General features: G+C 39.1%; 1 protein-coding gene across 1 annotated transcript in view; it reads right to left on the reverse strand.

Annotated features, from left to right (window-relative positions):
• cds1 (CDP-diacylglycerol synthase (phosphatidate cytidylyltransferase) 1) overlaps positions 1 to 17068 on the reverse strand; it is a 136580-nt gene that overhangs the window by 23991 nt on the left and 95521 nt on the right. Inside the window, exons 5-8 of the mRNA XM_055640119.1 lie at positions 15219 to 15358; positions 12301 to 12359; positions 6064 to 6146; positions 5101 to 5188 (exon numbers count right to left, since the gene is read on the reverse strand). Coding sequence (XP_055496094.1) covers positions 5101 to 5188; positions 6064 to 6146; positions 12301 to 12359; positions 15219 to 15358 — 370 coding nt within the window. The remainder of the gene's footprint in view (positions 1 to 5100; positions 5189 to 6063; positions 6147 to 12300; positions 12360 to 15218; positions 15359 to 17068) is intronic.

Here is a 17068-nt window from a genome sequence, read left to right on the forward strand (position 1 = left end):
TGCTGAGCCCCCTCCTCTACTCCCTCTTCACCTATGACTGCACACCTGTACATGGTACTAACACCATCATCAAGTATGCAGATGATACAACGGTGATTGGCCTCATCAGCAACAACGATGAGCTGGCCTACAGGGAGGAGGTCCAGCACTTAGCAGCATGGTGCGCTGACAACAACCTGGCCCTTAACTCCAAGAAGACCAAGGAGCTCATTGTAGACTTCAGGAAGTCCAGAGGCGGCACGCACACCCCCATCCACATTAACGGGATGGAGGTGGAACGTGTTTCTAGCTTCATGTTTCTGGGAGTCAACATCTCCGATGACCTCTCTTGGACCCACAATACCTCTACTCTGATCAAGAAGGCTCATCAGCGTCTCTTCTTCCTGAGGAGACTGAAGAAGGTCCATCTGTCTCCTCAGATCCTGGTGAACTTCTACCGCTGCACCATCGAGAGCATCCTTACCAACTGCATCACAGTATGGTATGGCAACTGCTCTGTCTCCGACCGGAAGGCATTGCAGAGGGTGGTGAAAATTGCCCAACGCATCACCGGTTCCTCGCTCCCCTCCATTGAGTCTGTCCAAAGCAAGCGCTGTCTGCGGAGGGCGCTCAGCATCGCCAAGGACTGCTCTCACCCCAACCATGGACTGTTTACCCTCCTACCATCCGGGAGGCGCTACAGGTCTCTCCGTTGCCAAACCAGCAGGTCGAGGAACAGCTTCTTTCCGGCGGCTGTCACTCTACTCAACAACGTACCTCGGTGACTGCCAATCACCCCCCCCCCCCCCTCCCCCCCCCCGGACACTTATTATTATTTATGCAAATCGTTTGCTATGTCGCACTTCCAGGGAGATGCTAAATGCATTTTGTTGTCTCTGTACTGTACACTGACAATGACAATTAAAATTGAATCTGAATCTGAATCTGAATCTGAAACTCCATCTACACTTTACGCTGCCTCAGTATGGCCACCAGCATAATCAAGGACTAGTCTCACTCCCTTTTCTACCCTAACCCATCAGGCAGGAGATACAGAAGTTTGAAAACACATACATCAAGATTCAGGAAGTTCCAAGCTGTTAACAGGCAACTGAACCATTGGAAACATGTAACTTTCTTTAATTGGACTTTATCAACTTCAATATTCTATCTTTGCACTAAACGTTGTACTCTTATCCTTTAATTTTGCATTGTGGACAGCTTGATTGTATCCATGTATAGTCCTTTTTCTTGACTAGATAGCCAAGAAGCTTCTCACTGTATGTCAGTACATGTGACAATGTTGAACCAAACTAAATTAAATTCTCTAACCACATCAGCATATTATTTCTAATTCAATGTGCTCTAAACTTGTCCAATCTCCTCTGTGGGAACATGAAGGCCTTCCAATCATCCAAATAGACAACATCCACTGATTCCATTTTATCTATCCTTTTAGCCACATCCTTAAAATAACAAGTGTTTCATCCCAGCTGTTATGAGGCAATTGAATGGTCGTCTATCAGCTGGAGTGTGATCCTGACATCTCATCTACCTCATTGGAAGCCGTTGGACTTTCTCTAATTGGACTTTATAGGATTTCAATGTTATATCTTTGCACAATATGTTGTGCCCTTTATCCTTTACCTATAACTGTGCACAGTGGCCGGCTTGATTTTATTCATGCTGTGCATTCTTGGCCATAGCTTCGATGTGGCTGGTTCAAGACAAAATGCTGGTGATATTTATTCCTTGAAACTTGAAACTTTCGGCCATCTCTACCTTGGCACCATCAATGTACAATGTATCGATGTAGGAGGTATAAATAACAAGTTTAAAGATGACACACAAATTGTGGCATTCGCAATAGCGAGAAGGATTGTATTAAACAATATCTAATATTGATCAGCTGGAGAGTAGGGCAGAAGGGATTTAATCCAGCAAAATGTGAAACCATGCTTTATGAAAGGTTAAATAAGGTTGTGAGAGGTACAGTAAATGATAGGCCCCCATGGGAGTGTTATGAGCAGAGGTGCACGTCCACAGATCCTGAAAATGGCAGCACAGTAGATAGGGTGGTGAAGGTATATTCAATGCTTGCTTCATCAGCTGAGAATAGAATACAAGAGTTGGGATGATATGATACAATTTTATGAAACATTGGTTAGACCACACATAGAATAGTGTGCGCAGTTCTGGCTGCCATGCTATCAGATGTGACAGCACCAGAGCAGAGGAGATCTGCCGGGACATGGCCTTATTTGCAATATTTATAAACAGAGATTGGATAGGTAGAGTTTTCTTTTCCTGGCGGAGAGGAGGTCGAGGGAGGGGTAGGCAACTGATAGAGGTATACAAATTATGAGCGTGATTGAATGGGTATATAATAAGAATCTTTTCCCCTTGGTGGGAGTATCTAATATGAGGGTAGAGGTATTTGCCAGAGACAGGAGGTTTAGAGGGGATGTAAGGGGGAAGTTTTTCACACAGTGATAGGAATCTGAAACATTATTTATTTAACATGTTAAAATTGTATAAGGCATTGGTGAGGCCAATTCTAGAATATGGTGTACAATTTTGGTCGCCAAATTATAGGAATGTCAACAAAATAGAGAGAGTACAGAGGAGATGTACTAGAATGTTGCCTGGGTTACAGCACCTAAGTTACAGAGAAAGGTTGAACAAGATGGGTCTTTATTCTTTGGAGCGCAGAAGGTTAAGGGGGGACTTGATAGAGGTCTTTAAAATGATGAGAGGGATAGAGTTGATGTGGATAAGCTTTTTCCATTGAGAGTAGGGAAGGTTCAAACAAGAGGACATGATTTGAGAATTAAGGGACAAAAGTTTAGGGGTAACATGAGGGGGAACTCTTTACTCAGAGAGTGGTAGCTGTGTGGAATGAGCTTCCAGTGGAAGTGGTGGAGGCAGGTTCGATTTTATCATTTAAAAATAAATTGGATAGGTATATGGACGGGAAAAGAATGGAGGGTTATGGTCTGAGTGCAGGTAGATGGGACTAAGTGAGAGTAAGTGTCCAGCACGGACTAGAAGGGCCGAGATGGCCTGTTTCCGTGCTGTAATTATTATATGGTTATATGTTACCTGAGGTGCCGGTGGAGGCAGATACTTTCACAACATTCAAGAACTGAGACTAACATTGTAACTGCTAAGACATGGAAGGCTACATACCAAATGTGGGTAAATGGGTTTAGTTCAGACAGGTATTTGATGGTCAACAAGGACTTAATGGGCTTGTTTGTGTGCTGCATGACTGACAACAAAGTCTTTGTAGTTGTTGGCCGTTCATCCTACCTCCAGAACTATGCTGCAGCATTCTTAGGGCAGCATCCTACGCGAGACCCTGTTCAGCTGCTTTCATCGATGATCAAAAGTGGGATATTTGCCAATCACTGCACAATTTCTATGTTTCATTCACAATTACATAGCAAACGGGACAGCCATGCCTGCAGGCAGCAAAACCCTCACCACATTCAGGCGTGCACTGGCAGGTTGCAAGTAAGTGTTAGACAGTCTAATAATTACAGTAAAACTCTAATAATCTTGGCATCCAAATGTTCAGAAATCCAGGTAATCTGGTATCTGGTTCACTCTTTAGTCCAGAATGTGAACCAGGTATCCAGAGTGTGAGCAGGAAGCAAGATCATGCTGGAATTGAAGTCCAGAGCATCAGAAAGTGTGGTTCTACTTTGGATGACCACGCTACAAGACTGTGTCTCGGAAATGGTAATGAACAACACAGGGGACGGTCCTCTCTCCCTTCCTGTTCACCTACACCTTGGACTTCGGATACAACTCGGACTCTTGCCACCTGCAGATGTTTTCGGATGACTCTACAATTATGGGTTGCATCAGGGAGGGGAGGGAAGCTGAATAGAGAGGTGTAGTCAATGACTTTGTTGAGTGGTGTGGGCTGAATCATCTGCATCTCAACACCGACAAGACTAAATGGTTAGTGGTGGATTTAGTAGGAGAGAAACACCCCCGTCTCCATCAATGGTGTGGGTGTGCAGTTTACCAAGGAGTACAAGTACCTTGGAGTCTACATGAACAGTAAACTGGACAGGTCCAGGAACACTGAGGCACAGTACAAGAAATGACAGAACCAGATGTACATTTTGAAAAGGCTCCACTCCTTCAAAATCTGCAGTAAGATGCTGCAGATGTTCTACCATCCGGTGGTGGCCAGAGCCATCCTCTTCGCTGTTGTGTGCTGGGGCAGCAGCGCGAAGGTCGTGGACGCCAACAGGATTAACAAGCTCATCAGGAAGGCTGGCTCCATCCTGGAGGCAGAGATGGATTCATGGAAGGTGGTCAAGGAGGGGAGGATGTTCCTCAAACTGTGGAGCATCCTAGACAATATAACTCACCCCCTCCATGGCACACTGGTCAACCTGAGGAGTATATTCAGCAACAGACTGGTTCCACCAAGGAAACAATTTGTTCATACAATACATGATTACAATTGAGGAGATTTCGGGTTTCGGCCCGAAACGTTGCCTATTTCCTTCACTCCATAGATGCTGCCTCATCCGCTGAGTTTCTCCAGCATTTTTGTTTACCACATGATTACAATTGATCCATTTACAGTGTATAGATACATAAGGGAATAACGTTTAGTGCAAGGTAAAGTCAGCAAAGTCCGGTCAGCAAAGTCCGATCACACAATACCTTGATATTCAGGCACTGTCTTTGAGGTTAATGTAGACAAATATACTTTGATTGACAGTGACATTAAAAATCATACTATGGTTCCCCAGTGGTAAATGGTCATTAATCTCATTACCTAATAGTTAACCATGATTTAATATATTTTAAATTGAAATATTTATCAATGCCCTCCAGAAAGATTTGAACTTCAGCCTTTATTGTGCATTTGAGCAAAACCTGAATAGTATATTTAATGTCAAATCATAAAATGCCACAATTTCATGTATAAATGCTTCTAGGCATATTGCCTTATCCACACCCAAGATTACAAAAATCATGTTAAACAATGTGGACTTGCGTAAATAACACCCTCTGCTATTAGTTCAATCGAGCATGCAATCAGGCAGTCATAAAATTATCAGATTACATTGGGCAATTAAAAGTATAATTTACCTTAATTAACGGAGTTCGTCCAAAGAAGAAACCAAATAGGTATGCCATGATATCGTTGCAAATTACAATTGAAATTGGTACTATAAACCTGAAAATAATTGTTTTCATGGATTAATTCACTGAATGTAATGTAACTTGAAAATCTTTACAATTTTCATTTAATCAACCATAACAAATATTGCACAATTTGTCTAACAGGTTTAGGACATAGAAACATAGAAAATAGGCGCAGGAGTAGGCCATTCGGCACTTCGAGCCTGCACCGCCATTCAATATGATCATGGCTGATCAGGACACAAGAGAGAAATGTCCATTTCCTCTGGTGGTGGCCCGTCGGTAACGACGATGGCGGGTTGTGCAGTCTCAACTCTGGTGAGTTCTGTAGAGAAGAGGGCTGCACAAAAACCTGTGCGTGAATGAGTTTAAGGTGGAGAAGCTGTTGCACTGTAACAACCCCAGTGGTATGAAAAATAATCACAGCTGGAGACTTCTTGGCTGCAGTGGATGGCCATATCGTCTTTAGTGCTTTGACTAGCCTTTTGCATTCTACAGTGCATTGCTGCATCACCTTTCATAAAGATCTCTTCCGGCTGGTCCGCCAAAGCAGACTTTCCATGAAGGATGAGCATGTCCCACTGGTTGAACTGGACTACTTGGAACCAGTTGCAAGGCTACACCTTGACCTGACAGTAATTATATTGCTAAAGATACATTTCGAAAACCAATCAACTATTTCATGAACAACTTGGAAAAGACAGTAAACATAGACAACCTTACCTGCCATAAGATCAGCTGAATTCAATGATTCAATAAATTATGGGGGTAGTGGGAGGAAGATGGGTGCAGAGAAAGGAATGGATGGAAGTCAGGAAAGAAAAAAACACAAACCAATATTGTTTTCTATAAAAATAGCATTATTTCTTCAGGAAAACAAAAAGAACAAAATCAACACAATTCACTTACCAAATCATGCCTTCAAATAAATTTTGGATCACCAGATGAGACTGAGTAACAATGATTAGTAGCGTTACATGAGTCCAGCCAAACTGTTAAGTATAATCAAACCACAATTACTTATTTTGTAAATTATACCTTTAATCAATTATATTTCAGCTTACTAATCACATTTGTGTTTCCAATGTAAGGCAACAAATGCCTGTTTGAAATTTACCACATAATCTCATTACATTTGAATTTATAATTTAGAAACTCATTTATCTCTACTAAAAATCTTTTTTTATTTAGTTTCTTGTTTCTTACTCAAAACCAAGTTACGTCCCCATTGTTTTGATAAGGAAAGTGATATGGACATAAGTAGAGATTGTCACCAAAGTTTATAATATTGAGGGTATGGAAAACTGAATCAAGTTCTTCCTGATGAAAGGTCACTAATCTGATATTGTAATTTTCTCTCCACATATACTCTGACAGTTTCCAACATATTCAAAGGAGACTGAACAAGTATGTGACGTTCAGCTAGATATAGTTTAGTAGAAAAGGGTACAGTTTAAGAAACACAGATTAGATTTCTAAGTTAGACATCATCTGCCTCCAAAGCCTGTCATAACGTACAAAATTCTTAAGGGGTTGGACAGGCTAGATGTAGGAAGATTGTTCCCGATGTTGGGGAAGTCCAGTACAAGGGGTCACAGTCTGAGTTGAGGATAAAGGGGAAATACTTTAGGACCGAGATGAGGAAAAAAAAAATTCACACAGAGATTGGTAGATCTCTGGAACTCTCTGCCATAGAAGGTAGTTGAGGCCAGTTCATTGGCTATATTTAAGAGGGAGTTAGATGTGGCCCTTGTGGCTAAAGGGATCAGGGGGTATGGAGAGAAGGCAGGTACAGGAAACCGAGTTGGATGATCAGCTATGATCATATTGAATGGCAGTGCAGGCTCGAAGGGCCGAATGGCCTACTCCTGGACCTATTTTCTATGTCTATATTTCTATAAAAGTTCACTGTTTTACCAATGATTCCCTTCTACCTCCCCAGTCAATTGCAAGATTAAATAAAATATTCTGTTGAACTACAAGTAGAATTTCCAATTCCATATCCTCATCACAAGAACCACCAACGTCCATCGCTCGCATTATACAAATCATGATTACCCAGTTAAAATAGTACTCATACATCTTTCTTAACTGTAAAGAGAATTGTTTCAGTATTCTGTATAGTATGCTTTGCATTTCATTGTCTTCTATGCAAGAGATCATCCAAATACTGTTCATTTCCTAGCTGTATAAATCACTACCTCAAACATATTTTTAATTAAAACTGATTCAAATGAGCATTTGATTCTTCAATACCTCAAATTTGAAATTCATGCAACCCAATTTAAAATCACTGCATTACTTCCACGAATCTTTCTCCTGTCACACCCATTTGTTTGACCCAGTCTCTTCTGTAACAATTTTTACTCCACAATGGGGAAATGTATCTTTAATTGCCTAGATTCCAGTCTCTAAAAATGCCTTTAAACCCAAAATACAGATCTCTTTAGCTTGCAGCCTTAAGGGGCTGTCCCACTGCGGCGACCTAATCTGCGAGTTTAGAAGAGTTTGCCCTTGACTCGAACTCGCAACATGGTCGATACATGGTTCTAGGAGGTCCTATGAGGTCACTGGAACTGTCATGCTTGAGGGAAGTTCTCGCCTACTCGCGGCCTCAGTTAGGTCGCGGAACATTTTTCAGTATGTTGAAACATTTTCTGCGAGTAAAAATTGGTCGGCTTGGTTCTTTTGAACTCGTAGTGCAGTGGAGTTGGGTCGCTATGTAGTTACAGGCAGTCGAGGGCAGCCGTAGACAATCTCTTTCGCTGACCAGGCATTTGAATTGGCTCATTGGAGTTTTCAGGACCAAGGAAAAAACGATCGGTAATGTAAAATGCCAGCTAAACTTTATTATAAGTTGTCTGGCTTCTTAGTGTCTCCACCCATTCTCCCTGCCGTCTCTCCCCTTCTCTCCCTTTCTCTCCCCCCCCCACCCCCCCTCCCCGCTCTCTAAAGGACTTACCATACACTGTGCAGCCGGCCTTCTGTTCATTGCGGGTGTGAATTTCAGACAGCGCTCCCCCGCTTTCCCTGGCCCCTACCTTTGTGATGTGTTTGCATGTGTGCGGTCAGTCGATCCAGCTCGCGGTTTCATCGCTGGCGGTCGATTCAGCACGAGGTTTTTCAGGCGAGTGCCCTCGAGCTTGAAAGTCGAAGACAGTCGCTGAAAGGTCGCGTCAGTGGGACAGGCCCTTTATCACCCACAAAAGGGACTGAAAGCTTATTTTCTCCAAGAAAGACAAAAAAAAATCAATTTCAATAATTTTCCTATATTCTTTCCATTCCCATAGTCTTAGCAGAGTGTCTCCGCTGGCACTCATGGTCTTATCCGCGTATTTAATTATTCATGTTAAATATGAATATTAAATCTAATCACTTCTTGTAAATAAAGGATGTTTTGATAAAAGTCCATTGAATATTGAAAGCACTTCAATGCGTTACAAAGATGATCTAAAACAAAGAAAACATTTCATCCACATACAGGGACTGTCACAGGTTTTATTTAGATAGCTGCATCCAGTTTAGTGCGAAAAGTACTGGAGAAAGGATCATGATAGATAGATAAAGGAATGAATATGAATATCCAATTTAAGTCTTTAGTGTTAAATTTCTAAAGTTGGTCCACCAATTCTTTGGGGGAGAAATGTAGCCTTTTAACAAGATGATTAAGGTACAGAAAAATACTCATGGTGTTCGACTGAGAGAGAAATTTAGAAAGACAAAGCAAAAAATTGCTAATGGCTGCAAATACAATATACATTTGTTTGTTTATAATCAATTGTACAATTCAGTGACAGGTCATTTGGGGATACTTGCCATTAACAATAAAATTCTCATGGAGAGAGCAGGAGGATTTAATATTGCAGATGGTTTAATTTCTAAGTACAAGACATGTTAAAAGTATGCCATAGTGCACAAATCCAAGAGTAATGGACAACAGTCTCAAGACGTTAAGAGTATCAGCAGTTGGATAGATGTTCACATTACGAAAAAGTATAATGTGGAATCAATGTAATGATGCGTGTATTAAGTCCAGTACTAACAAGTCTTGTAGAATTAGGACTATTTTCACTGAAGCAGATAGCATGATAATTCAGTGGCAGTGTTTAAAAATAGTTTGGCAAAGAAGAACATAAATGCCTGGCCTTGATTTTGCTAAGTTTTGATGACAACTCTAAACAAAACTTTTCTCAGTAAAAAGACCATTACATTCTATTTGCGCAAGATTCCACTATCTGCCAAGTGTTGACGGAATTCAGCGTGTCAGGCATCTATATAGGGAAATACACAAACATTTCAGGTCGGGATCCATCATCAGACTGATCCCAACTCAAAGCATCTGTCCATTTTCCTCCACAGATGCTGCCTGACCTGCCAAGTTCCTCCAGCACTTTGTTTCTGTTCATTACGTTGCAAGATTCTCATCCAGAGGTCCCAAACTTACTGAGCAAGACTATCAGTTCCATTGATAGTTTTCTCAGCTCCACTCTATGTTTGGATTCTCCACTGAAGTGGTTTGATGAGATTCTTCCGCCCTTATGCCGAGTGCATCTGCCCGTCCATACATTTGATTGGTGATTGTAGGAGAGTAAAGAAAAATATTTTTCTTTTGATTCAGCATTTTTTAGGGTTTAAGAATAATATTGATGTTTAATAATTAATGTTAATTTTATTTCATGTTTTTATAACACTCCGAACACCACAGTGTTGATATTAGGAAAAGGTTTCCCTGAGGTTTGAGGATAGATCTTGATCTAACTCATCTACGTCACCCTTTACCTTGTTGAGACCCAGCAGCTACTCAGCTCTGACAATCTGCAGCACAAGATCAGTCTTCAGAATCACAAGGTACCAATTTCAGAAAAATGTAGAACACAGAAAAAATGTATTCATAAAGAGTAAAAGAAGATAAGCAAATGAATTAAATTAGGCAGAAGCACATACAAAACGTTCTGATATTTCTGACTTATTTCCATATGAAGCAACCTCACTAAGCACACGCCAAACAATTACTGAATATATATTAAAATGCAGAATGTTTGATAACTTTACTTATGTTTGAAGCAACCTCATTAAGCACACTCCAATTACTGAAAATATATTAAAATGTAGGATGTTTGATTACTAGAAACTAGAAAAAACAAACCATAATAGATAAATACATCTCACAAACATGATTTACACATCAGAACTACCTACTGAAAATTATGGTACCATAACACACTTTTTACTAAATAAATATTTTGTGCCAGATGCATCAAATTGTAAGATGCGTGATAGATTTATTGGAAAACTTGTGTCTTCTGTCATTCAGGTAGCCCTATAATTATGTAACTCAGCTATTGGCTCTCTGCCACTTTAATTCCCCATCCACCTCACACCTCTGAATGGGGCTTCTCACATTGTTACTTTGAGGCCCAACACAACCTCAAGAAACAACACCCCCAATTTCATCTAAGCATGTTACAGAGTGCAATATTGAAACTCGCCAGCTTGGATACCATGCTTTTTTTCTCTTTGTATCAGGACTGGTCATTTGTGCCTCCTTTTTCTTTTCATTTCTACATTCTGGTCTGCTGGGCACAGCCCAGTTAGCCAGACAATATAACATTACTTAGGCATCATAACATAAGCAACAAATTCCACAGACATAAGAACATTTCACAACAAAACGACCCAATGTTCATGGCTATATTATTTTAGCTTGTCACAGGAATTGCCTTTGGTCACAGAAATAGGCTATTCGGCCCTTTGAGCCAGCACCGCCATTCAATATGATCATGGCCGATCATCCAAATCAGTACCCAGTTCCGGCTTTTTCCCCATATCCCTTGATTCCCTTAGCCCTAAGAGCTAAATCTAACTCTCTCTTGAAAACATCGAGTGAATTGGCCACCACTGCCTTCTGTGGTGGATAATTCTACATATTCACAACTCTCTGAGTGAAACGGTTTTCCCTCATCTCAGTCCTAAATGGCCTACCCCTTATTCTTAAATTGTGACCCCCTGGTTCTGGGCTCCCCCAACATTGGGAACATTTTTCCTGCATCTACCCTGTCCAATCCCCCAAGAATTTTATCTGTTTCTATAAGATCCCCTCTCATCCTTCTAAATTCCAGCGAATACAAGCCCAGTCGACACATTCTTTCATCATACGTCAGTCCCGCCATCCCGGGAATTAATCTGAACCTACGCTCCTCAAATTAGGTCCATCCATTACTCTCAACACCTTCCCTGCTACCTAGACGAACTGTTTTTTTCTCTTTTCAGTTCTGATGAAGTCTTCAATCCAATCCATCAACTCTTTCCACAGATGTTGCCTGGCCTGCAGAGTTTTTCCAGCATTTTGTTTTTATAATGCAAACAAATTGTTGAGTGATTTTGGTTAATTCATCTCCACACATCCAAATAAAAAATGAGTAAATGTCCTTTTGTGAAAAGTTGTGTATCAAGTCCTAAGGCGCTGTCTCCTCTTAAAACTGTGTTCAAAGTTAAACATAAATTGTTTGGAAAGTGTTAGAGTATCCCACCTCTGTAAAAAAATTATCAGTATGATTATGCTATAAACCCCATATCTGAGGAGAACTGGATTCAGTGTTCAAATGTAGAATTCTTAGCATGGTACAATGAAACATCTCTATGGTAATCTTAGACCAAAGTCTGTCTTCTTCCATGGAATATTGCCAATTATATTTTAAAATAAAGGATCAGAACATTATTGGCAATGCCACATTTTATAGACCAACACTAAAAAGGGTCCCCAAAGGCCAAGTTAAAAAATACACAATACTGGATCAGAAGAGGTAAGGATGGCAGCTTCCCTACCTTAAAAAAGGTGCTAGAGAGCCAGATGGGATTTTCAGACATTCCAGCAGTTTCATTGCCACCATTACTGACACTTGTCCTTTAATTCTTACTTCATGGAAGTAAGAATTCCACAGTTACTGAGATTTGAATGTCTCTCATTTATTTGTCCATTTATTTTATTCAGAACTGATAGTCCAGCAACAGAACCAATCTGACACCACAAACACTAAATCTAAATATGGTCAATAATAAACTGCAATAAATATTTATAAAACTGGTAGCAATGTGGAAAGTCCCTCCACTTATATTAATAACTACAAAGGAAATATGGATACACACCATGTAAAACTGCAGTCGGTAATGTTTCTTCACTAAACTCAGTACAAACATGCAGAAGCCTGAAAAGTGACAGCAGGAAGTTTATTAGCCTTCTTAACACAAAATACAAACGAGTTATGGTGAAAGCCATTCTAATGTACTGGCTCATGCATCCTCCCTGCATACTTGCAAAATCCCATAAAGTAGTTATTATAAGCAATTGCCATACAATGATGACTTGAAAGTCTTCAAATCAAAACTAATAACTTGACAATATCATATATCTTGCAGAACATACTGCAGCATAATATGCTGACTAACGGCAGTCTCCCGTATCACACACATTTGAATATTAACGGAGGAAAGATTATGTGTTCATTTTTGATAAAAAAACTAGGAACTTCTCTCTTCCCTAGAAATTCTAGAATCAATATTTTTTTAATTATATGGAGGAACAAATTGTTGTTTCAGCAAAATGATTCAATGTTCATACATCTTATAGAGAAATACAACCAAAATCACTAAATTTGTAAATGTATTTTTTTATATTTTTCTGGACTGTCACGTCAGTTCAGGAATTCATGCCTGTAATTCCTTACATGGCATATCTACAATCTCAGCTGTGCCTTCATGTGAAGGTGGTCATAAGGAGCTTATTGCATTCTTTACAGTGAAGGAGGTAGGGAAGAGGAAAAATAAACTTTCAGAAAGCAACTTTAAAGCAAGACGGCTGATTTAGCTGCTCAATCAAAACACTGGAAGTTTATTTAACTTTCTCCTGGCGACCACGCTAATCAAACCAAAATGAAATGGCGGAAACATTATTTAAAACCTGTAAGATTAAACGATTGGCCCAGAAGATTATTTGATGAATTTGAGTGCCCAATTGATAACAGGAGTGTAGGAACATGTTCCTGCCTCCAAATTAAAGGCAAACACAAGTTACCTTCAAATTAAACTGTAGCTCTCCCTTGCTACACAATATTTACCGTTTTGAATAATGTTCATATAAGTATTTTGAAAACTCATTTTAAAACAGCCAATGGTAATAATAAACATGTACGAAGGTGTCCCAAATAAAGTGAAATGATTGGACATTCAGAAGAAATCTATTAGTTATCATTTGTGTCACTTTAATGATCATATGGATTTACAATGTTTATTCCAATCTCCTCTTACATTTACCTTCTGGAAAATGTACAACCGCATTGTGTCTTAAACTTTTAAACATTTGCAGCATTGGGTAAAATCACAAATTAAATCAGTGTACCATTTTAGGATTCCACAGAGAGGTTAACGTAAATTCAAATTTTCGGTACCTTTGAAATTTCAATCACAAACATATGCACACTAATTTCAACACAAATGACGTCAGTTTTTAACTGAATTTATCAATTACATATCAAAATACAATCTTTAAATATATTAACAAAAACAAACAACAATACATTACTTGATAATCAGATGTTCATGCACACATGCCAAACACCTAGGTAGATTAATTTCAGTTGATTGATTTAATTCAAGATTGAACAAAATCATTGAACTGGTCAAGAAATAAGCAAATTAAGCATGAAATCTTAGATCAAAGAAAATGCTATTTGCTGATATCAATTAAGTAACAAACATCTAATTCTTGCATAATATTACAAGTAATAACATCAATAAGAATGTTCCAAGTTCCCATATTTAAACCAAATATGTATTTTGACAAATAGGCAAAACAACTTAGTTGTGATTTTGGAATTTACAGTTACAATGCTATGTATTTTGAAAATATCAAATAAAATAAAAATAGAGTGCTATCCAATTATTTCATGTTTTGAATAAATAGTTTTCATCCCCAAAATACTCAAAAACAAAAAGGATTATCTTCCTTTTCCCTAAAATAATAGTGCAAATTAGTAACATTGTAATTCAAATAATCTGAAAATGTAGGGACATGCTATTTTTTTTAACATGTACCATTTCAAGAGCAGCATCTGATACTTTTTTTCTACAATTACATTTGTACATGATTTTCTATTTGGTGTGTTTAACACTATTGCATCCTTTATTAAACAGGTATAAAAATAATGGTATGAGAACATACATGGACTTATCTTGGAGTAAATGCTATCAGGGTCAGTTCTGCTTTGCTAGCAAGGATCTGATTCAGACACAATAGGGGACATGGCTTCTATTTGTATTTTAACTCAAATCACTATTTCCAAAAGACCAAAAGCCTCATGAATTTTCCTTTCCGTCCATGGATTTCTTTCTGCTATTAACATATCAACTAAATCATGGAACCAAGTAAATGTCTATTCTATTCTATGTCTATTCTATCGAGCAGAGCTGCTTCAAGAATAAAAATATTGAATTGGAAGAAAAATCATTGTGCACAGCACAATTTAAAATTCTCTTTGCATTTACAACCAACCGTCTTGCTACATATTTCAGCAATCCAGTGTATTATTGCCATTTTTTGATAGTGTGCAATCGATGTACATGAAAAACACCAAAAGGATGCCGAACAATGTTGCATTTTTGCACTGCCAAGAGTACACATTCCAAAGATGTGCAAGTTTGTTAATTGTCTATTGCAAATTTGGCTATTGTCTAATTGTCTAGTGTAGGTTCTTGGCAAATAGGAACAGAAAGGCAGTAGATAATCATTTTTGAGTGAAAACAAATTGCAGAGATACACGGATTCACAAAGAAAAATGACACTAATGGATTGCTCTTCTGGATGATAAAAACTTGAATGAGCAACATATTTTCCGCCTGTGTCATGTGAGCGTTGATAGATGACTGCAAGCACTTGGATAATTCGAAGAAAATACACTTACAACTGTAGTAACACCTCAGACTTGCATCACAAGAACCAGTTCCAGCAATAAAATAAGTAAATTAAAAACCTAAAACTGTTCGTAAATATATGCTGAACATTTACTCACCTGCTAGGTACATGGCAAAAGAGATGAAGCGGTGATAACGGGCTAGGAATTGAAGAGGCACTTCCTTTCGCACTAGACCACCAAAGTAATCAGCAACAGTTTCCCCGTAAAAGAAATAATTTACACCTAGTAGAATGTACCTGCCAGAAAGAATTTACATTAGGCATCAGACCTGCAAATAATATACTCAAAAGAAAAATCAAAGTGGCATTTGATAATTTCAGTATGGCAATATTATCAACTATCAATTTCTATAATTTCAAGTAACTATTAAAAAAAAATTAAACTAGTGCAATGTATATACAGTTATAATGGGTGAGTTCAATCTACATATAGATTGGGTGAATCAAATTGGCAAGGGTGCTGAGGAAGAGGATTTCTTGGAATGTATGTGGGATAGTTTTCTAAACCAACATGTAGAGGAACCAACGAGAGAGCAGGCTATTCTAGACTGGGTATTGAGTAATGAGGAAGGGTTAGTTAGCAGTCTTGTTGTGCGTGGCCCCTTGGGCAAGAGTGACCATAATATGGATGAGTTCTTCATTAGGATGGAGAGTGACATAATTAATTCAGAAACAAGGGTTCTGAACTTAAAGAAAGGTAACTTTGAGGATATGAGACGTGAATTGGCCAAGATTGACTGGCAATTGATTCTTAAAGGGTTGACGGTGGATATGCAATGGAAGGCATTTAAAGGCTGCATGGATGAACTACAACAATTGTTCATCCCAGTTTGGCAAAATAATAAATCAGGGAAGGTAGTGCATCTTTGGATAACATGGGAAATCAGGGATAGTATGAAAACAAAAGATGAAGCATACAAATTAGCCAGAAAAAGCAGCCTACCAGAGGACTGGGAGAAATTCAGAGTCCAGCAGAGGAGGACAAAGGGCTTAATTAGGAAAGGGAAAATAGATTATCAAAGAAAACTGGCAGGGAACATAAAAATTGACTGCAAAAGTTTTTATAGATATGTGAAGCGAAAAAGATTAGTTAAAACAAATGTAGGTCCCTTGCAGTCAGAAACAGGTGAATTGATCATGGGGAACAAGGACATGGCTTACCAATTGACTAACTACTTTGGTTCTGTCTTCACTAAGGAAGACTTAAATAATCCGCCGGAAATAGCAAGAGACCGGGGGTCAAATGAGATGGAGGAACTGAGTGAAATTCAGGTTAGCCGGGAAGTGGTGTTAGGTAAATTGAATGGATTAAAGGCCGATAAATCCCCAGGGCCAGATAGGCTGCATCCCAGAGTACTTAAGGGAGTAGCCCCAGAAATAGTGGATGCATTAGTGATAATTTTTCAAAACTCTTTAGATTCTGGAGTAGTTCCTGAGGGTTGGAGGATAGCTATTGTAACCCCACTTTTTAAAAAGGGAGGGAGAGAGAAAACGGGGAATTACAGACCAGTTAGTCTAACATCGGTAATGGGGAAACTGCTTCTAACAGAATCAGTTATTAAAGATGGGATAGCAGCACATTTGGAAAGTGGTGAAATCATTGGACAAAGTCAGCATGGATTTATGAAAGGTAAATCATGTCTGACAAATCTTACAGAATTTTTCGAGGATTTAACTAGTAGAGTGGATAAGGGAGAACCAGTGGATGTGTTATATCTGGACTTTCAGAAGGCTTTCGACAAGGTCTCACATAACAGATTAGTATACAAACTTAAAGCATACGGTATTGGGGGTTCAGTATTGATGTGGATAGAGAACTGGCTGGCAGACAGGAGACAAAGAGTAGTAAACGGGTCCTTTTCACAATGGCAGGCAGTGACTAGTGGGGTACCGCAAGGCTCAGTGCTGGGACCCCAGCTATTTACAATATATATTAATGATTTGGAC

Source organism: Leucoraja erinacea, chromosome 1 (genome assembly GCF_028641065.1).
Source record: "Leucoraja erinacea ecotype New England chromosome 1, Leri_hhj_1, whole genome shotgun sequence".
Taxonomy (NCBI): Eukaryota; Metazoa; Chordata; class Chondrichthyes; order Rajiformes; family Rajidae; genus Leucoraja; species Leucoraja erinaceus.